The 24,011-nt window shown below is 34.2% G+C and overlaps 1 protein-coding gene and 1 long non-coding RNA gene across 8 annotated transcripts in view; both read right to left on the reverse strand.

The window, feature by feature from the left end:
• Nucleotides 1-24,011, reverse strand: part of LOC105838247 (homeobox protein extradenticle) — an 82,209-nt gene that overhangs the window by 11,839 nt on the left and 46,359 nt on the right. For 5 of the 7 annotated variants that reach the window (XM_012683673.3, XM_012683676.3, XM_012683671.3 and 2 more), the window contains exons 4-7: nucleotides 15,185-15,375; nucleotides 11,365-11,500; nucleotides 11,003-11,099; nucleotides 9,257-9,444 (exon numbers count right to left, since the gene is read on the reverse strand). In XM_012683673.3, the coding sequence (XP_012539127.1) occupies nucleotides 9,257-9,444; nucleotides 11,003-11,099; nucleotides 11,365-11,500; nucleotides 15,185-15,375 (612 nt within the window). Of the gene's footprint in view, nucleotides 1-139; nucleotides 309-9,256; nucleotides 9,445-11,002; nucleotides 11,100-11,364; nucleotides 11,501-15,184; nucleotides 15,376-24,011 lie in introns of those variants that run through there. The other 2 variants (XM_012683675.3, XM_012683672.3) reach the window with 2 other exon arrangements.
• On the reverse strand, nucleotides 16,013-24,011 carry LOC118646315. Its single transcript, XR_004963872.1, has 2 exons — nucleotides 20,019-24,011; nucleotides 16,013-19,861 (listed from the first exon to the last, which is right to left on the reverse strand). It is a non-coding gene; the product is annotated as an uncharacterized LOC118646315 (long non-coding RNA).

The following is a 24,011-nucleotide window of genomic DNA, read 5'->3' on the forward strand; positions in this document are numbered from 1 at the left end:
CTAAAAACACAATAAAAAAAGCACGAGAGGCCGAGATCAGTGTACACGCACCAGTCTCCGATTTTTATGTTCGCGTCTTACGAATTTTCCCTGGCTGTGTGATATCATTCTCTCTCGCTTTCTCTCCTCCATTCTCCTATTCATCCCTCTATCTTTCTGTCTCTCGTACGATTCACACTTTCCCATCCTTTCTCTCCCTCCCTTTCTCTCTCGCTCTCTATTTAGCTTCGACTGCGTGTCTTTTGCGTGGCTGTCTGATCCGGTATCTCTCTCTCACTCTCTGTCGCCTTCTAAGAATTTCGTTTCATCTGCATCAAGAAAAAAAACGTCATTGAGTCGGTTTGGGGTTTCCAAATTTTTTTTTCTTTTTTTTTAGGATCTCGTGTCAAAACATAATTTAAAATCCTGACGAGAATTTGTCCGATTGCGATCTTCTACTTCCAAAGTTAAATCCGATTTGTGCGGCTAGTTGAAAATTCCTCGTTTAAATTTGCATTACGCGTAATCTTTCCTCAAGAATAATAAGAGGAGAACGCGCGTCGTTTCTGATCTTCGCAAATCGTTCGCGTGATTTCGCACAGTTTCCAAGACGGATTGTCAAGGTGATGGAGAGTAGAAGAGATGGCGCAGCAGACGACCGAATGAATCGTGACAGTAACGTAGGTAGGTAGCGGAAATCATATCAGAACTGTGCTTGCAGCGTCGTTATGTCTTACTTCTGGAAATGTCATTTTCGATATTTTAGTAACGCACGTTGCGGCAGTACGCGCGCAAAATGGCAAAGGCAGCAAATCCGAAAGAAAAGTTTCCCTTGCTTCCTCCCTACGTTGGGTGGTGCTTTTATCCGCGCCCCTGCGCTCTTCGTTGCAACAAACACAGTTCCGCACTCCTTACTGTTACTGTTACTGTTACTGTTACTTGTTAGATGCCAAGTACCAACCAACAACTGATTAGAACGAGATTAAAAAAAGAGTGAAGGGGCGAGAGGGAAGACGGCGAAGAACAACAAAACGAGGCAGTAAGATAGTTATGACGGAATATATTACAAGTGTAAAAAATTACTTGACCGGTGCAAAATGTTAGAAGTCAGTTGGCCGGCGTGTGAGAGAGAGGCTCTTTGTGCTCGTGTAAGAGTGTACAAAGCAAATGCTCATTTGTTACGTATGCGATTACGGAAAAGTAGTTAGTGCCAGCTGCAGCGTCAAAAGAAGGGTATTTATTGTCGTTTCAAACTTCACTATCAGAGCTAATCATGTCATCATCAAACTTCACTGCCAAAACTGATCACATATATGCATAGTTGGTAAGTAAGGCAATACTTGTAATGTCGTTACTGTTATCGCTTTCTTTAAATTTAATAATTTTTCAATAACAATTATTATTCTTTTCAGCAACAGTAATGATAATGTTGTTACATTTTTACGGTAATGGTGTTCACTTGTTATTGTTTTCGTTACTCCCTATTAACTTTATATCAATTTAAGAATCAGATATTTCTTTACTGTAAATAAAATCTACATATAATCGACGTAAAATTACACACATTAAATGCAATTATAAGTTTTACTTATTTTCATATTTTACAGCACAAAATAGTACTGAAATAAATTTATATTCTTGATTATTCAACTAAAGTAAAGACTAGAATTTTGTTTTGAAATAAATTTTCTGAAAAAATTCAAGATTTTCCAGGAATTTTAATTAAAATTTAGCTGAAATTAGAGAATTTTTTAATATAACTAAAATTAATCTATTGTATTATTCAAGCTTTTTAATCACAAATTCTTTAATAACCAAGAAAAGCCACATAAGATATGAGTAATAAATTGAAGAAAACAAAACTAATGTCGTATAATGATTTGTTTACAATATATGGAGCTAGCTTATTAGAAGTGCAAAATTCGAAAGATGGTTGAATGCGCAATGGCAATTTTGAATAATGAGTATATTAAATATTATTTAAATAATTATATATTACGGAACAATGTAATAAAAAGTTAACATTAATTATTAATTATAAAGTTAGGAATAATATATATAACAATGAAATCATTGCTTATTGTTATTTAAAATATTTAAATACTCAACGCAACAGAAATACAAATTATACAAAAATATGAAAAATCTGTTAGTATTAAGAAAAGACAAACATCTAAATATTCTAAAAAACTTTTGTTTACAATTTATACCATCTTTGGTACTGAAAAAATATACTCTTAACAGTTTTATAAAACTTTCTCATAAAAAATTAAATATTGAGACATTTTAACTGCTAGAATATTTAACACAAATTTTTTCCAAGAAAAAAAAACAACTTAAAAACTATATATAAACGCATCTTGTTTAAAAAATGCAATAAAAAATGTAATTTATGTACTTTAAAAAAATAAAACTCGTGCCATTCAGTGGCTTCTCTTGAATGGGTTTTCTGTAATGTATCTCTACGTATTTTTCTATAATTTGATGCAAAACTGCATCAATTTACTGACATCACGCGTGAGTGTGAGTGTGTGTGCGTGTGTGTGTGTATAAAAAAATATAAGAAATAATTTAGTCAAAAAAAGATAAAATTTAAATTTAAAACTTAATTTCAAAAATTTTTAAAATAGTACCAATAAAATCTCAATGTCAATCCATGACTTTCTGTTTGACAAAATTTGAAGAATTATCAGTTTAATATAAAAGTTTACTGTACAGACTAGTTTTAAAAATTGTAAATTTTAATATTGATTAATAAATAATGTAATTGTAAAATTTAATATAATATAATATTTAATATAATATAATATTTCATAATTTAGAATTACAAAAAAGTTATACAAAAAAGTAACAAACCATTATTTTCTAAGAAATGGTAACGCGTTACTTTTTAAAATTAGTAACGTATAACGATAACAAGTTACATTTTACAAAAAGTAACGATATTTTTGAAATAACGTTCCCAACCTGCATGTACGCAATGCAATATCGAAGACCTCCAGACGAGATTGATGTAACAAGACATTGCAAATTCAATTTTATTAGGACAACGGAACTTATGGATTAAAATCCATAAGTGGTGACGTCTAGCTAAAAGCAAAGTTGATGCGTGGAGTCGCCGTATCTACCTTTCACGAATAAAATTAGAAATGTAAATTGGATACGTTGACAGATAATATTCTATGCATGATACTTTTTGATAAATAACATGTATGACTGATCAAAAAAATCAGAATATATATTGCTTTTGTGTCTATTAATCTTTTGCACGATGTCACATATATGACATCTTTTAAAATTTTAAATATATATTATATATTTCTTTTATTCTTATTCTTTCTATTATCTGATTTCTTTGCAACTTCAGCTTTAGAAAGACTTTGAATCACTGAATTAAATCTAAAATTAAAATTTGAAATTTTATAACAATTAATAGTAGCTCAAAATCCGACAAATTTTGATTTTATTTTGTGTAAAACATACTATAATTTTTTTATTGTAAAAATTGTTTTAAAATATTTACTTGGTATATGAAAGTTTTTAAAGACATTGATTTGAAATTTAAAACCAATATTTACAAAAATTTAAAATATAAGATGGCAGGTCAAAATCATAAAAAAATTTTTATTTTATTGTATTTTTTTCTTTTATTCTTGCGATGACACTGTATGTACTTGCAAGTTAATTTTTCTATATTAGCGATCTCAAAAACTTCTATATATCAAGTTTCATATACAAGAAAAAATATATGCTTCAAAGAATTAAAAGGTTGCGTTTCATTGAGAAAAAGAAGTTTAGCATAAAACTAGTTAAAAACAAAATTGATCCGTAAATTTTCTACGTGTTTTGTGTTTCTCCACGAACAGGTTTGAAAGAACCGTTCGATCGAACGATAAAACTGATGGAAGTTAACGCCAGCGAGAAGATACGGGAGAAGACGGGCTCCTTTTCGGATCGATAAGGAAGTAGAGAGCTATACAGAAGCCGGAAGTGACTGCGGAACAGCGCAGTTACGAGCATGCATTTTAGTCGCTTCATTTCGACCCTTGCAGCACCAAGTTCCGCGCGCGATCGTAGAATTTTCGAGGTTGAACCGGATCAGCCACGAAATTAATTTCCTCCCGGGCTTTCTTAAGATGGCCTCAATTCCAATTGAGTTTGATGCGCTTTCCGAAATAGGGAACCCACCGATGAGAAAACGGAGGAAACGTTGCGCAACTTATTACCGATGTGATCTCATCAACAATAATTCAATATCCGTATCTTGCAGATTGAAAAAGCACGCGGACGGAACAAGCTCTCCGACAAATAATTCACCGGAAGAATATAACGATTTTTTTTTATTCCGCGATAGAATTGTAGTCGAAGCGAAACATCGACAAGTGATCAACGTATTGACATGTCAGATATTGGATCCATCGGCTAGAAATTCCTGCAGGAATCCCCTGCCAGGCTCAACCGAATACTCCCGCTCGCTGTGTTTACCCGCAAATTTAATTTAACGTCACTCCGTGTCACGTGACATCGTTGAAATTGTACGTCAGCGAGATTTACTACGTTCGAAGAACGAAGAGCTACGCTGGAGACGTTACGAGATGTATCCTCGTGTGAGCGTCAATATCAAAGCCGAAATTAGCACGTATATGTCAATTTACGAATTACGAAATGGGATTATTCGCCCTAGAATTCTTTAAAGGACGATGGATAAAATGTAGTAATTGATTTTAGATCTCGGAGTAAATCCCGACAAATAAAAACAATGTTTTTTATACTTTTGGATTAGCATATGAAGCTACTAAACTAGTAAATTATTGTTGTTGAGCTTTACAAATATATTGTGATTCATGTTTTCTTTATTAGTAAAAAACATGATATGCATGATTTCATTTCTAAAAATACATGTTTTGCTTGATAGTTTTAATGATAATTTAATGTTTTGGTTATACCTAATTTCTTTTTAAAATCTACTAAAAACATCTGTCAGAAATCTTTCAGAATGTTATTGATGAAAATGATTTTGAGGAAGGATAATTGTGTTCATTAATTTTGTCTCAATTTCTTTTTTTACACAGATATTCTTTAATATATTAATATATTAATGTAAGAAATAGATAAAAATTAACGGAACTTACTGTAAAATTTAAATAAAATCCTTCGTTTTAATAATAATTTTGACTGTCTAAATATTCTAAATGATTCTTTGATTCTTTCTATTTTCCTACAAATACATATAGATTTTCATCTATTAAAAGTATTTTATTAACGTGGTATTTTACTGCTGAAAGATGTGTAAGATTCACTCAAAGAATATTTTTTAAGCACTAAAATTTTTTCATTATAATCGAATAAGCTTGTTTACTCTTATTAATTTGTATTATTCACATATCACTCGATTTCCACTTAATTTGTTTGTTTTACTACACAGAAAAAAAATGTAATACAGCCAATAACATATGTGATTGCGGGCTGCCAACTACATAAAATACTCAATACAATAATATTTGCTATTAATGCAAGTACAATGTTGATACTGCAATAGCATATATTATTGTATTGAGTATATTTTTAATTGGCAGCTCGCAATAACATATCTTATTGAATATATTGCATTTTTTTTTCAGTGTATAGTTTTTTACACTTTAATTGATCTACTATTATCATAATAGTTTCTTATATATTTATTAGTTTTATATATTAATTTCAATATTTTTCTAATAAATTCAAATTTTTAAAAAGTCAGAATCAGATTCAGCAGCTCCAAAATTACACCAAAACATACTGGCTTTACTTGTGCCAAATTGGCTCATTTTACTCATCGTCCTTTTTTATGAAGTTCTCAATAAAAATTTTGTAAAAACGCTTACGTCAATTTAAACGCTTCGACTGAGAGGACAGTGCAATAAATTGAAGGCAAATCCGAGCTATAAATAGTCCCCAGTGAATTTACGAAGGTGAAAGAAGGCTATAATGAAGAAAGAGGGGAACAGAAGATAACTGACGATTTATGCGAAGATTCTTAATGACATTCGATAGAAAAAGCAACACAAAGCACATTTATCGAAGATTGATAAAGGGAATCCCACAGAGGAACTGTCGAGCGTGGAGCCCGGAGAAACCCCGCAAATTTTCCACTGTCTAAATTTGCTTCGTCGCGCTGCATCGCGGTACGGGGACGCCGAACGACTCGTTAGGAGTGGTGCGGCGCATCCACTAGCTCCATTAATATGTGAGAGCCAACCCTGTCTAAAAAGTGACTTAGCAACTCCAATGCATACTAAGCAAACCTGGCGCTATTGGCTGCTAGCTGTGTATACGTGTGTGTGTGTGTGTGTGTGTGTGTGTCTTATACGAGTATGTACTTGTACGTGCGCGTACAAGTCTGTGCACGTTCTACCCTAGCACCCCTACCCGATCCAATACACCCTTCGCACCGCGACTGTCGGCGCCCTCGAGCCCATCTTTACAAGACCAGCAATAGCGTACCTGGCCTATACTATGTTTCAGCAATACACGCATACACATTTAACTGCACGCATTCACACGCACGCACGCGCATCCATATACAGGGAGAAGGGATAATTACGCATATAAATTTAGTCCTTAGCTCAATTAAATTTCTTGTAGTATACACAGACAAATGTTTCTTTGACAAATTTAACAAAGCTTCTTAAAGACTTAGAAATTTGAAATTAAATTAATGTTGAACTAAAAAATGCAATTATTTAATTTTTCAACTCATATCTTCATGTTTTATAGAAAATGTTTTTTAATAATTGAATTTCTTTTTAATTAAACAATTTTGTTATTTTAGTGGAAATACTACATCATTTTATTTAGTTCATAATTTTATTACTTCAAAAAATATTTTATTTCAATAAAGTTATAGATTTTATTGAAATTATATTTTTGTCACATCTACAACAATCTCACTTTCAAAAAAGTTAAAATATTTACGAGTTGTCTCCGTGAATTTGATACATCATTTGCCAACATTTGTTTCGTGAACATATTTAGACACGGAGACAACTCGTAAACTTTTTACTATTCTTGAAGAGAAAATTTCAAATGCCAAATTTTATTTTTAGATTTTGCGCACAATAAAAAAATTAAATATTAGGAATTAAAGTATTAGAATCAGTTTTCTCAAGGGATACTACAAATAAATAACAAGTTATATTGTGTCTCGTACGACACATTTATATTTTATATTTTATGTACATTTATTGTGCGTTACATTCAATCGGTATTCCAAATTTTAATGTTTAATATGTAATATTTATTACTATTCTTAATATTTCTGTATAGAATTCCTATTATAATGTTTTCTCCACCGTGCGCAAGAATCTAACTCTTAAATTCGGTGTATTCAGAAATTCAAAGTATATTAACAATATTAAAAGCATTAATTTGATTAAATTATATTAAGCTAAAGTAAAAATTTTTTTAATAGTATCCAGTATGTTAATGTATTATTCAAGGATCACGGCCTATCTGTATAATACGTAATCTGTATAATACGTATGAATAAATTTTCTTCTTAAATATGATATGTTTATATATTAAAAAACAAATTAAGTTTCAGAGTATTTATTAGAGAGAAAAACTTGCAAAAACCTCATTAACAATGGCAATTACATATCATAATTAAACCAACTCTTAATTGAGAAAATAGAGTATTTCCTAAAGATTTCCTAAAGTATTACTCCTTTATATTTGCTGAAATTCGCATGGTCTTATATTCTTCATGAGCTGAATATTGTTTACAAGTTATTATATTCTCGCTAGCCATCTAGCCACGTAAATAAATACTTCTGGCAGTAATCGCAAAATTATTTAATATAACCAAAGAAATTGGTTTTTTTTTCAATATTTCTTTCTGTCAAACAAAGATTTAATTTAATGTAACGAAGAAATCAAGAAATTTGTACTCAAAATAATGTTTTGTTTAATGTTGTACTATTTCTGTAAAATACACATACAAGTGTGAACCAAACAATTACTAAATGCAAAGAAACATTCTTCTGTGTATCAATAATTAATTTAGGAAAAATACGAAACAAAACGCACCATCGCATTTATAAATCTAAAAATTTGTCACATTCACAAATTTATAAAATCGTAGAAATAAAAAATATAAAAAACTAAAAGGTTGAGTTTCGTTCAATCACATAATATAAAACCAAAACATTATCCGTATATAATACTCTCCTTTATATATATTTGGATTGTTTTACATATGTAAGGATTAGTTCCCTGTATATGACGCATCATTCTAAAGCTCCAAGCTTTACTCTTTCTTCTCTTTCTCGTTTTCGCTCTCGCTCTCTCTCTCTCTCTCTCTCTCTCTCTCTCTCTCTCTCTCTCTCTTCGTTCTTTCTTTCTCTCTTTCTTGTAGTGAGTGTGAGTATGCGAAAGGTGAAATGCGCATGCATTCATCGAGATGTAATGCTGTGGCTTGGAATTGCATAGAAGTGATTTGTGCGAAGGTAGCAGATTTCAGTGATAACTTTATACGCTCACATATGATTTCCGCGGAAGAAAAGAAAATCAAATAATAGGATCTTCCAAATTGATATATTAAAGATATCAAATTAATTAAAAGCTATAATTTTAAGAAGCATTAAATAAAGTAAAAGATTTATGTTTGATATATTTAATTTTATTTTGTTAGCAATTTTAATTTTCAATGCCGCGGCTCATAAAAATATATGCAAACTACTGAAGAATAACTTCAAAAATCCAATTTTAATTTTGGAATTTGGTTCAAAATTTACTATAATTTACAATAATTATTCAAATATATAAAAAATATTAAATTCCTATAAAGATACAAAAAGAATTAATCTAAAATTATTATATGCATTAATTTGCTCGTTTAATTAATTATATTATTAACAAGATAGAATTTTTCTCGTCTTATAAGTAACATAATGAAATTCGCAAACTTATCCATATAAGGCAAAAAATACCTCGTCACAATAAACGTCGACTGTTGTCATATTCAATTATATTTGTTAACATTTTTTTGCACCTACCGAGATCGATTACATTCAACGCGATCTCGAGTATACTTTCAAAGGCAAAATGCATTTCCAAGTCACAGCGTAATTGTTTACCTTCTACATAATGTATATATGTATCTCTAGAATAAGCCCATGCTTAATAAGTGCAAATGCGAATACTTCAAAAAGCGAGCGACATTGACTACCAGAACCGGCTAATGAGAAAACACCGCGTAAAACAGAGAGCGCTCTCCGAGCAGCTACGTAAATTTTACCTGATGCATGGGGTCGTATCCCATGGAGCCGTCGTTGTACGGCTGCGAGCCGTAGTCGCTGCCGTTTATTCCCATGCTGTACCCGGCCATGTCCTGCGGTCCTCCGGGCGGCGCCGGCGACATCATCGGCGTCGGGGTACCCTGGCTGGCACCGCCCATGCTGTATGGCGATGCTCCTGCAAAAGCTGCTGTAGAAACAATCGCGGTGCATACAAAATTCGAGGGTGCGTCTTTTAAGTTCTTTTTAAGCCATAGCGATTTTTTTCTCTCTTTCTCTCGCGCGCTTATGCTCCTTTTTTGGCTCTCGAAGGGGTAATGTTGCACAAGAGATCCAATTATTGCAAAAGTATGTAAGAAACGATATAAAAGTGCAGGTTAAACTTGTATAATTGTCATCTCGAATATAAACGCATCGATAATTTCAATCCGTTGAAAAGGAAGATTTTTTTTCTCCTCGGGGGGAATACCCGAGCCTTCTTGTAATTTGCTTCAGATTTGTATAAATACACCCGGCTTCTGAGACCGAATATTTCGCGCTTGTAAAACGCTTCGTGCCGTTCGAGGCAGACGTTGTTTCGCGGGGTTGGGTGGTGGCGTGGTCGTTAGAATTCCGTTTCTTTAATTACGAGAGGACCGTGGGCCGTTTCATCGTGAACGTGGACGAGGAAAGACAAACGCAGAGAGTGCTGAAAGAAATGCGAGAAGCTCGGAATTTCCATCGTACCCCAGCGTCTCGCCCATCTCCTCCTCTCTCGCCATCTCTAACTCGTGTTCTTCCCTTCTCTCCCGTATAATTGGTAAGTTAAAAATATCTCACGCCGGCATGTCCGAAATAAAGTGAGACGCCTCGGTAGTTAAGCGAAGCGCGTTTAATTGCGATCAGGGTGAGATGCACGAATCTGAGGAATTTCGGAATAGGGATCAGGAATTTTTCTTGCAATTTTCGCGAGAACAAGAGAGAAAATCGTCTTCGAAACGGGAGTGGTGGAAAATGAAAGCGAGATAGCGAGCGAGGACAAAAGATGAGAATGTCTATCCCGGAGAATGTAACGAGAAAGTTTCATAGCTTTATATAAGCTCCGTCTGCAATACTTTCGAAACTATAAAAATTTTTGAAAAAGTTTAATCACGAAGATGTTTTCCCCTCCTGAGCATCGCGTGCCGAAGAACACAATTGGTATCGCTAGATTTATTCTTCGTCCGCGATTGACGGCCGTAATAATAATAATAATGTCACTGCCGCGCCGAACAATGGGCAGTAACTCAGCCGCTTAATGATTTACAGTAATAAGACTGCCTTTACCTCGTTTCTAAGTTTACCGTTGTACGGAAAAAAAAATTCAGAAATACGTATCAATGTCTGTTAATTATTCAATATTCACAAGATACCGAGAACGATTAATTTATACCTTTTGATTTTATTTCGCTTTTTCTCGACGCTGAAATACAACCAAAGGAGCAATAAGCCCGAGAGAGCATTGAGAGATAAAAAAAAAATGATAGCAACATATAAAAGCATTTTGGAAAATATTTATTTTATAAATCGGCATTTATAAAACAAAATCGCTTTCGACTTTCATTAATAATGAAATGTTGCTTTTCAATTAGGAAGATATCCATACATGGATGTTTCATCAATTTCATGATGAATTATTATAGAATTATTGTAAAATTTTTCTTGTGCTTTAAGCAAAAACGAACTCGTGAAGCAACACCCGCCGCTCATTAGCGAACGTTGCAACTTACCAGCTGCCTTCTTGGCTGCATACAGATTCGCTTCTTCCTGCGCTTTACCGATGTTCTTTTTGTAGCGTATCCTTTTATTTCCAAACCAATTGGACACCTGATAGCACGAAACGAAGATACGTGTTCAGTTTTATTTCAGTTTGCTAAATATAATAATTCTCAAACGCGCATATCTAACATATCTAACTCTTTTCTTTGTCAAAGCACTCAACGCCGTGATACAGAATATCATTTTCGAAGAAGAAGCTTAAGAAAAACTTTTAAAATAACTTTAAAAATTAAAAGCCCCACATGGAGTGACGCGGAATATTATAAATTGCAAAAGTTCCTCGACTAATATAAGAAGAGATAGGGAACGATACCTGGCTCACGGTAATTCCGCATTTTCGTGCGAGCTCCTCCTTGGCCTCTTCACTCGGATAAGGATTACTGAGGTGGGAATAGAAGTATTCGTTCAAAATTTCGGATGCTTGTTTACTAAAATTTCTTCTTTTACGTCTGCAACAAGAATTAATTCGTGCCGTATTATTACCAATTTCTATCCATGATTATCTTTTCTCGAAATTTCATAGGTAATCATAGAATTTTGTTTTTAAAAAAGAAAAAATACTGTCACTGAATTAATTACTAAACAATCATGTATAAATGACTATTTAAGAAAATATTAAAATAATAAGACTTCAAAAAAAGAGTGTATTTAAATTTTGTAAAAAATTTAATTCCTTGAGAATTCTCAGTTTTTCCAGAAATTTTATTCACAATTTTAAGTAAAATTTTAACATGAAGAATTTTTTAATCTAACTTTAAAATAAATTTATTTTATTACTTTTAATGTACTTTTAATGTACTTTAATTAACAAAAAAAGTCGCTCAAATATTTTTTAAATATTTTTCAGAATGTACTAAAAATAGTATGATGTAAATAACATATACTAATTTGTCAATGTAACCCACTAAAAATACAAAATACGAAATATGAATAATACATAACACCAATTTAGAACAATGCACCGTATTTTATAGTCACACGTTTTTTTTTAATAAAAACTCGCTAATCACCGAATAAACGCGAATGTACACGGAGAAACAAATTAAACCCAATAAAGTTTATTAAAAACAAAAATATATATTATTTAGAATAGTTAAAACCGTTTATTTGAAGTTTAATGCGATGAAACAATAATTTTTTCAGCCAATAAAGATAATTTTTCGTATAACATTATGTTTAAATAAAATAAATAAAATAAATAAATCCAAACATAGGAAGAAAAAATATTCAAAGAAACGTTCTCTCTGTATATTTCATATTTATTGCTAATCGATTGCTAATCAATATTTTTGTAATATAAAAGTTAGACAAAATAAAAAAAATAATTTTGTAACGGCGCACGCGTTGTGCACTGAAAAAAAAGTAATATATTCAATAAGTTATGTTATTGCGGCTGCCAATTACAGATATACTAAATACAATAATATATGCTATTGCAGTCTCAACATTGTACTTGCATTAATAGCGAATATTATTGTATTGAGTATTTTATGTAGTTGGCAGCAATCATATATGTTATTGGCTATATTACTTTTTTTTCTGTGTGTGCATATAAGAAGAGGAGAATAGTACAGTTCTATCTCTCTCTTTCGGCATCAGCATATACTACAGGATGTCCCAGAGACATAGCAATTTTTTTTAATTTAAAAGTAAAATTTTTTTAATTTGTCTAAATTCCTAATAAAATAGAATTCTAGACAAACACATAATTTAAAAAAAAAAAAAAAAAATCTTGAAAATTCCATATGTTCCTGTTTTTTTTTTCGATAGTACAATCTGTCAAAATAATACGTTGTAAATTAATTAACAAACTGAATATAAAAGCAATTCACTAGTGAATGATCATTATGTTCGAGTGTTAGCGGATTTAAAATTGTATTTTGACATTCGTGTATTTAGAAGAATACTAGCCTTTTTAATTCTTATTACCTTTTAAAAAGTTAATTATTATTATTGTAAAACTCTTTCAAAATTAATAATAATACATTATGTAACAAGGGCGTAAAGTCGGCCTTTTGTGCACGAGTGCGTTCACCTGCACGAGAGTAAAAGACCATTACGTCTGTGTTGAATACATGGACTTTGGATATATGGACTGCTCATCCGGTAGTATATGCTGATGCCGACAGGACGGAGAGAGATAGAGAGAGCTGTACCATTCTCCCCTTCTTATATCCACACAACGTGTGCGCCGTTACAAAACGGGAGAAAAAAAGTTAACGGCACACGCGTTGTGCGTATTTATGAAAAAGAAAATGGCACAACTCTCTCTATCTCTCTCCGTCCTGCCGGTATCAGCATATCCCAGCATATACTATAACAATGCGCAGTCCATATATTTTAAGTCCATGGTTGCATCCCATGTATTTTTTATTATCCGTGCGTCAATGTGTGGTGTCTTGGATTCTCGCAAATTGGCAGGTTAGCCAAGGTTAGGTTCGCAAAAGCGAAGCGTCGGTCAATTCTGCGCAAGTTACCATATGCGTGTCGCGAGATGACGCGCATGCGAGTCTTGAAACGATTAAACGTGCTGAAAAAAGTCGTGCTGGAATGTTTTTTGGCGATTCACGCCATCTATTAGAAGACAAGAACTGTGCAATAATATTAAAGTACTAAAATCGGCGATTTTATCCACAAAAAAGTGACGCGAAAGGGACCACTTTTGACGCACATGTAACAAAAAATATTTTTTTGTATATATATTTCTTTTCATTTAAAATAAAAACTCGCACGCTGATCATTTACTACCACGCATCGGTCATTAATTAACTCATCGATCATTTATATGTTTATTTATATGTTTTCACTTTAATAATGTTTAATTACTTTTTTCTTATTTTTTTTATGTACACGATATTTTTAAAGATTAAATCTACAGTTAGTATTTTAGTATTCAGAGATTATTTTTATACACATTATAATTTATAATACATCGTAAATTTTATTTTTATTTGTTCATTGACTGCAGTAATTACAGACATTTGTTCTAGAAACTTGAAAGTAGGAAACATCAGGTAATTGAATAGTTCAGAGTTCAAATCTGTCTTAAGATTGAACGTCAAATACTTCAAACTTTTCAGACGCAAACTGAAGATATATTCAAACTGTTTAATTCACTTTAGATCTGAAAATTTAAAATTATTATAGTTTAAATTTAAACTTTTTAACATAATAATGTAGAAAAAAACAGACTTATAAAAAACTGCCTTTTTTTTCATATTATGTTTTCAATCTATTCGAAATGTCCGAAATATCAACTAAATGTTCTTTTTTTATTTTAAACTATTCGAACAGTTTGAACACATGTTTGAGTCTTTCGTTTAACTTTCTTAGATCTACTCCACAATGATATCCACAGATATCCACAATGGACCAATAAAAGATTCTTTATCATATTGTAAAAATTAATGATATGGACAATCTTGTCATCTATCTCCTTTTGCCCATTTATTTGAAAGTAAAATTATCAATTGCAAATAAAAGTTTACAATTACTGTAATTGAAAATTTTATCTTATTTCGTCAATTTTTTAGCCATGGCTCTATACAATGATTCTAAAATTTAGTTTCTTATTTCGTTTTTTACTTAAAAAATATTTCTTCTCCAATTAAATTCAAATAGTGTAAAAAAAGGCACAGTATAATAAAATTTCTATATTCTATACATTTTCTATACATTTTATCTATACATATTTTTTATACATTTTATTATTTTGAATAAAAGATTGATTTTTACCGGTTTTTTAGAAGACACCACCAGTTTTTTGTATAAACTTTATTTTTCAAAAAGTAGAATTTTGCCAAACCCGATCTAAATAAACAAAACACATAAAAATGACATTTGTTATAACATCGACATAACCGTGAAAAGTTTTTCAATTTAAATTATTTAAATTTTATATTATTTATATTATTTTTATTTTTTATTTGTAATTTTACTATCATAATTTTATTTAACTGAAAAGGAATAAAAGTATTAGTTTTTCACTGAGTGTATTAAATTCTCTTTTTTGGCGGCATACGACTTAAAATAACAATTTTTTTGAGTTACGTCATTGTTGTAACAAATGAGCAATATATGATAAATTAAATACACTTTATATCTATTAGTATTATTATTATTTAAACACAAACCTTGCGTCTAAAAATCGACTCCTTAGAATCATCACGGCTTCACATGTGGATTGTTTTAACTGCATCTGAATGCTGGAGAATTTCTTGTGGATAATCTGGACCATCCTCTCGATTTCTTTCGGTGTAATAGGCCTGGTGCGACTCTGTTCCCTCAACAGGTTCATTACATGAGTAGTGAATTCGTTACAGGCCTGAAACAACAAAGACAAAGCATTGAGCTTTACCATCCATTAATCTAAAGGGAAGCGCTATTCAAATATATTCATTACCAGATAAACTGTTAATTAAAAAATGTGAAACTGTTTCGGGACAAATTTGGGTACATTCCGAGCTCGTCGGCATGATGAAAGACGGGGGATTAAGACTAGCGAGACACGAAGGAAAGTACTATGACCAGAGCGTGAGAGGAAAAGTCGAGCGACGACGAAGTGAGGGAGGAAGTGAGAGACGAAGAACGCGTACGTATAATGCATTATTCCTGGTGGCTGCTCGGTTTAAGGGAAAAAGGACTTTGCTCGATATCAGTATTCGAGGCGAGCACGCTGTCTCTCGAAAGGGAGCAAGCCAGAGAGATAGAGAGCGAGATGGGGGTGGTGTGGGTCGAGCAGGGGGAGTGGCTTTTCCTGAGGGAAGGAGCCGGGAAAAGGCCGTGGGAAGGTGTCGGGATACGGAGGGTAAGCGGTGGAGAAAGGGGATCGAACAGGGTGGCTTGCAATTTCGAAATGGATTCCATTCCGCCGACAAACCCCCACCTCCTCTTCCTCCCTTCACCTCTCTCTTCCTTTCTCAATCCACCGGCTTCTCTTTCTCCACGTTCTCTTTCTCTTCGTTCTTTTCTTCGCGCGGGACTCAACTGGGGTGGATCAACCCCGCTCTCGTCTTCTTGGCTGTTGCACGTGATAGAAAAAGAGGGGCGAGAGGGAGGGAGGGAAAGAGGATGCAAGGAATGGAACACTGCAGAATTGGATGGAAAAGTCGTAGCCAGTCACATTTCTCCGGACTGATTTCCTTTAATTTCTGAAACGCTTTAAGTTTCAGAGTAAATGATAACTACCATCGATGATCATCCAATAGATTCTAATGTAGGGAATCGATTATATTAACTTCTCGCGGTTCTATATAGAAACGGATTTGATAAAACGCATTGTGTTCTTCGCATAATTTTTCAAACAAATTGTTTTAAAGAATTGTGACAAATTTTTAAGTATTGCTATTGTTACAAAAATTTTTCTCTCTTAAGTCAATCCTTCACGATTAAAAATCGTAATCTCCATTTGATGCATACTTATGATTGTCATGGCAAAAGTATATTCAGTTTACCATTGTCTTCCGACAGATGGCGATAAAAATCTGATATTGATCTAGATAGATTTGAATCCGAATCTTTGGCAGAAAGACGTGCAACTCTTATATTACGCGATCATTACAGAAAATGTATGTAATATATATTATTTTAATATTTTCAAAGTATTTGTAGCACATTCTTTGTCAGTTTTAGTGTAAAAAAACTAAAAAGAAAATCAAGACATTTAAATATTTTACTTTAATCTTTACAAAATAGATCAATTTTTCAAGATTTAAAAGTTATATATTCATTTAATTAGTAAAACAATCTTTAATTTTTAGTGATGCTATTTAACTATCATATACACAATTGTGCAATAATAAAAAGCTCAGTTCGTAAATAATATCATTTATATACTACATTAGTTTCGTTTTCAGATAGCTGCGAAAAAAATCAAAGAATAAATAAAAGCAATATTTTGTTAATTTTTAATGTTTAAAAAAATGCAATATAAAAAAAGTTCAAAGGAGTTAATGGAATAAAAGGCCAACTACAAATACAGATGCTAAATAATCGTAGTTACAAAATTAATATTCTTCTTTGTTCCAAATGCACCAAATTTGTAAGTAACTTTTGCAATTATTGAGAAGTAACTATAAAATTAAATTGTAAAAATTTATATTGTATTAACTAATTAAAAATTAGTTTAATATAGTGTTTTATTTCAATTTTCGGTAAATTATATTAAAATAAATAAAAATATATTAATAATAAAACTTATAATTTCTAAATTATTTTTTAAGTCAACAATGATATAATCAATTTATCCCGACTCTGGGACTATTTGACACATAAGGAACGCATATTTAAAAAAATATTAATTTCTTATATTATTACTTTTTTCACTTATTATTAAAATATTATCAAACAGCATAACATATCTAGTAACTAATACAGAACTTGCTTTTTCTATAAATCTGTTTTAAAAATTCAAAATTGAAAAATCTGCCAACTAATCATCGCTTAATAAATCCTTTATAGTAATTTAATTATATATAATTGATAAACTATATTTATGAAATCTTTATAAATTTCTCTAAATAATTAAAATTCTGTTGAAATTTACATTAGACCAGCTAATCAGAATAATTAAATTAAGAACAAAATATTTAATTTTCATCCAAATTGCTAGAAAATAGCTGAAACCACAAAAGCATAATTTTGATTATTTTGATTATCTCGGGACTATTGATGTCTTGACACTTTTTATCATTTGTATACTACCGTGAGACACTTCGAATAACTTTCTTTTTTCAACTCGAAGATGACGTTGGTTTAATATGGACGTTTTGGATACTCAGTAGCAAAATAACTAGGATCTGTGCCGCTCTCTATGATACAAATCAGCCGCAACCGTAAATTCGATTATGCAACCATCGGAAACTCTCACTGGATTGTTTCCCCAACCGCGGGAACAACCGCGGTGTGAGAGAGAAAGAGAGAGAATGTGTGTACGCGTGTATATATATATATATCCGCGCCGGTATATTTAACACACGTTGGAATTTCCATAACGTTGGCGAAGTCAGGCCTGCTCGCTTCTGCTATATATTCTCGTGATACGCGTACACGGTTATATTAATAGAGCGTGTCGCAGTAAAATTAGAGCGCCGTGAGAAAATTTGTTTCGTCAGGAGGCACTGAATGCTCTCGTTCGGGACATCGGCCGTTTTCTCCTCGCGCTCGTCGCACTAATAAATAACACAACGGTGTTTAATTTACTTAAAGAAACACAGAAATGTCACGTGTCTCTATACTCAACTTACTTCCAATCCGGTTTCGTTTCCGATTGTAAAATATTACCGCACTGATACCATCTTTTTTCTCAAATTATGGTAATAGTTCGGAAGATACTTAGGTAAGATATGTAAAATATTTACATTCTGCTATCATTCTTATAACGCGATTTACAGTGTATCATATCAGTCAAACGGGTACACAGCCGCGCGGGCAGTAAAATAAAATATTTATGCGCGCATAAAAAGCGCCCCCTTTCCTCCCTCCCTCTCCCGCAAACACAACGGAAGATGCATTCTGCATTATTTTTTCCCCGAGATACAATAGCCCGCCACGAGGTGTGCGCGCGCGGTCGGAATCAAAGTTGGGAATCGGATAAAATAAAGGCGGGCCTGCACCGACAAAATTCATGGTAGAGACGACTGTTTGCTGGCGGTGATCACGCGATCTCGTAAAACCCGATGCGGTTCTATTCTCGTGCTTGTCACGCCATGTTGCATAGTCAGGCAGACATTCACCCTAATGCGGCAGAGTCGACCGAATTTGAATAGTAAATTTCGCTTATGGCCCAACTTTCTGTCCCGACAATGTCAGCCCGCCTAACTAAACCAATCACTAAACTTTTCAGATCCGACGAAATATTTATATCGTGCGTTTTAACAAATTTTCCTCCAAATACACTGGTACAATTAAGTCCTTTTTTCCTCAGGGGGCTTAACAAACTACCATTACTCGCCGCAATTCTTTCACGTGTAATTTAAACTACGAATTGCAATTTCGTCCAAGTCCGCTCGAAATTAAGAAGAAGATTACGTAAGAAAAAGAATTCGAAGAAAAAGAAGCAGGGACTCTTCGAGAGAAAGAAAGGAAAGGGAGAAAGAAAGATAGAGAAAGAGAGAGAGAGAGAGAGAGAGAGAGAGAGAGAGAGAAAGGGAGGAAAGATTTAAAACTCGTTAACGGCCTCGTTTATCGGCGGACCACCCCTCACCGGCACGCACCGCATCGCAAAGTGCACGCGAATGCTTATATTTTCGGTGCATATTGTTGCGGCTACAAAGAGCCGTGCACGCATTACCAGGGGCGGAGCCGCCAGCGCAGGGCGTATCCGGGAAGAAGAAGAAGACGGTCTCACGAATCATCGTTTACGATTTTCACCGACGCGCAGGCAGCGCGAATTGCCACTTTCCAGGAAATTGTAATCCTCACAATTTCCACATCGACGGTTCGCACGCGAACATAGAATCGCACACCCCGTCCAGTTCTGTATAAGTCGCGAGAGAGACAGAGCAATATCGCGTTCCAACCAAGAATCTTTGAGGATAAAAAGACGCGAGATATTACTGAATAAAGAATATCAGGAAGGAGCAAAAGTATGGCGGTGGGAAGTGAAACGGATATGCATCATAAAACTAAACCAATGTTACTAGCGACATCTATACAATTGAGCTTTAAACAACCACAACTTTGTCAATTTCGTTGATTGCAAAGCGGTTGGAAACATTATTTTGTTATTTGTATGTTATATTACACGCATACGATTTGAGTAAATCGCAAAAAAGTGGTTGTCTCTGTGAGTATACTAAGAATAAAGGTGCCTTTTCACGCTGACGCTTGACGCTCATTTTTAACGTCAAAAGACATCACGTGACTAAAAATAAAGATACCCATTCGTCATTTTTAGTCACGTGATGTCTTTTGATGCTGAAAATGAGCGTCAAGCGTCAGCGTGAAAAGGCACCTTAAAGAACGTACTGAAATTACATTTCATAGATAAGTATATTTATGTCGCTATTTCAAATTTGCTTCCGATGACGTCATAAATATGTCATCGAACTAAACCATTCAGGATTCACCCGGTTTGCCACGTGCTCCTTCCTGGTATTCCTTATTCATTGGGTGATTACATGACGGAGCCGCGTTGCATTGAAATCATTTCGCGCAAAAATACAGTAAATACGGCCCTTTTAATCCGATCCTGATGAATGCGCGCCGGTGGACCTCCGGGACCGTGCGTGTTTACCGCGGGGAAACATCAAGCCCGCTGACACACGGTGAAATATGGGGTCGAAGCGGGTGTGGCAATTAAAGCACACACGGTCCACATACACGCACGCGTACACACACGTGCGCGCGTGAATTAGTGTGGGGCGCGGTGTGCACGCACACACCGGTGTGCGCGAGTGCGGGAGGAAAAACTGCCGGCGAAAACGCGAGCGGCGTTAAAAAGAGTTATGCGCGTGAGGGAAAAGAAGGGAGGGGGGGAGGAGGCCGATGAGCGGGCCCTATTTACGGTAAAAATGGCCGATTACGCGCGCGATGTCATGCGCAATGTAAGGGCTTTTACGTGCGGTACGTCAAGCGAAATGACCGGTGATCCGTCCTGTCGCGCCGCGTGAAAAAGGAACACGCGAACACGACCGGCGATGAGTACGCGATTTTGTAATCGTCGCGTGGCTTGCGACGGCGCGATTGTTCCTCTAGATCGGGGCTGATTAACTTCGAAATAAATTAATAAAAAAAACTTAATTGTCCACACGCGCCACGAGACCATCGTAATTGTGAAATATCCAAAGTATTTGAAAAATTTTTTCATGTAAATGTCCCCAATAATGGGACGTGTAACAATGCAAAGCGAAAATCATTTTTATAAGAATTTATGATACAAAATAATTAAATTATATAATTTAAAAAAATATGAAATATTGAATGTTATTAACAAAAGTTACAGTTTTCAATTATTTTGTAAATAATAAGAACTTGTAAAGTATCCGAATGAATTGGTAGAAAATCTGAAAAGTTCACCTTTAATGTCCTAAAAAATTTTTCTTAATCTATTATTTACAAAATAAATACTAAAAAATATTATCTTGACAAACACATAATGTTTCTTAACAAATATTGAAAACATTATCAAAATATAAATCTCTAAGCTAGTTGTGTGACAAATTTATTTCTGGGACATTAATTATTATAATATTTAAAGTAACCTAACTTTATATAAATATTTTTAAATATTTAAAGAATACAATTAAGTTTTAACATAAAGAGCACATGTAACTTTAATAATAGTTGTTTCTGTGTAAATTTCGTATATATAGACATGTTGGTCACACAACGTTTGAAAGTGCTTTAAACATTTAGTTAATATACCAGCGGAATTAATTAATCATGTTACATGCATTTGCGTTTGAATGCTTTGTTTAATTATAATTAACTAATATATCTCCGAATTAATTAGACGGTTATGATAGACTTATTTTCTTATTTCGTCGATTTCACAGAGGTCTTATCCAACGCCAAGGTTGCGACCGGGTGAAGACGGCGATTTCAAGAGGAAGCGACTAAGAAGAAGGGGAAAGGAGAAACCCTTAATGAAACTGCTCGCGATAACATCGTCGAATTTCCGTCAGAGCGCGGCGAATGCGGCAATATCTCCACGACGCAGTGATTTGCGTCCTCCTGAAAGAACTCTTGTATCACGCGACATACAGGCAGGGCCAAGGCACGCGAGATTTTACTTAGCACGAGCGGGCCGCGGTTCATTAGCACGTGAGTCACCCTGTAAGTCCGAGCGCTCGAGAGCGACTCCGGCAGCGATCGCTCGTTTCTCCTGCGGCAGCATAACGTTTCCTCGTCTTATCGGTCCCCATTTCGAGCGGTCGCAAAACACTCGAATATCGCGAGCTGTGGTCGTATGAAAAAAAAGGGACACGCATTTCCGTTTTAACATTCTGTACACACGTTCTCCAGACGCACGACCGAGTCATTTGTGTCTGTATTAATTTTCATTACCTTTACAAGTAAAAAAATTGTTTTTAATGACACATGTACTTTAACATGTCAGGAAAATATTTGTATAGTTTTGTTAATTTAAAAAAAAGTAAGTATTATAATTATGATCAACTTGGTCAAAGAACTATATGTTTTCACAACTTGAAACAAAAGTGATTTAAAGAAGAATACTTTCACGTCAAAGTAAATATATTCCAAATAAAAAAAAAATAACTTAAATGTTCCAAAGTTATTCAGTAATCTAACGCATTTAAATATGCACGAATAGTTATAAATGGTATTAAAGGTATATTGCACTTTAAATAATACATTTTTCATTATTATGGCGTTACAAAAATTTGAATATTCAACACAAATATAATAGCAACAGTTCTCGTATTTTAATTCAAAATTATCGTTTAAATTTTTAAAATTTGTTTAACTGTTCGTGAAATTCTTCAATATAAATGTGAAAATTAATCGGGAAAAAAAACAAACAAATTTACAGACATAAAATAAACAGTCGTTTTGTATACGATAAGATATTGTTTACAACCCGATATTTTTCCAAAATATACTTCGATAAAGGATATATACGAACTAACGCCGGAAACGCATCAAGTCTGTTTTCTTTAGGTGTCAAACTTTTTCAGAGTCAGAACAGAGACCTCTATTTGACCAAGTGTTCGTATTTTAAAGTATAATATTTTAAAGAGAAGAAATGGACATTTTTTTTTATACAATCGTGTGTACAAAGTTAATAGAGAAACACTGATATTGAATGTTAAAGATTTAGGAATCTGTATACGATGCGGCCCAAGGGAATTGATGTTTTTCATTCGGACCGTGAAAGCGTGTGTCATGGAAATCGCTTCATGTTACGACGATCATCTCGCTGGCGATTTAATAGCGCGTTATTAATGAAGATCACCGTCTAATACCCGCGGCTCACGCGGAATTACATCGTGAATTACGTTCGATTGGTCGTTTTATCGCGCGGACAACTCGCGATCGCCGCTCGCATTATAACGAGAGAGATCCCCGCTCTCTCTCTTTCTCTCTCTTTCGCGCGCGCGCGCGCGCGTACAGTATAATAAACGCAACCTTAACGAGACCGCGAGATCGTCGGCGGGCGATAAATTCGCGTCGGCGTCGTTGAATTTCACGAGTGGAGAGATTATCGATGGTGGAATCGAGTCGGCTGATAGCGCGCCGGGATGGCCGAAATTTGTCAACCGCCCGGATCTCGACGATAACCGCGAGGCTCTACGCGGTTTAAATTTTTTATTTCGTCGAGAGTTCTGCTCTCCCAGCGCTGGTGACTAACGGCGCTCGTTTACTTGTGCCGCGAGTTCATTTTACAGCTCGCCCTTTTCCGTCTATCTCTCTTTCTCTCTCTCTCTCTCTCTCTCTCTCTCTCTCTCATTTTTTTTCTCTTTTTTTCCATTTTTTCGCCCGCTGGCAAAGTCGGAGGACGATAAAGCGCGACAAATGTAATTCCGCGACCCGAATTCAATACTCGATACGGCGCCGATAATGGCGCGAAATCCCCGTCGCTCGTCTGCCACGAATAATATTCATACGCAGGATTTGCATAAAGCGAGCCCCGCTCGCTCGCTCGCTCTCTCCTCGGAATGAATAATTTTCGTTGAGGGTGGAAGGGGATTTTGCTGGACGTCGCGCGCGCAAACGTAAAAATGTTTGACTGCGGCGCCGCGTGCTAGCTGCGAAAATCAATACGCGAGTTAAACTTAACCCGTTTGGCTTAATGGGTCGGATGACCGTTTTGCATTTACGGTATATTTATAAATTCATTCGGGATTAAATTCGCAAGGCAAACGCGAGCGTCCATTATTTATGCGATTCAGAGACAAATCCGGGTAACAAAAAGCGCAGGCGACGTCCTCGCAAAAACCGAATACAATTTTGAAGCCGCCGCTCTCGATAATGATATTTTCTTGGTGTTTCTTTTGT

This window comes from Monomorium pharaonis, chromosome 6, assembly GCF_013373865.1.
Source record: "Monomorium pharaonis isolate MP-MQ-018 chromosome 6, ASM1337386v2, whole genome shotgun sequence".
Classification (NCBI taxonomy): Eukaryota; Metazoa; Arthropoda; class Insecta; order Hymenoptera; family Formicidae; genus Monomorium; species Monomorium pharaonis.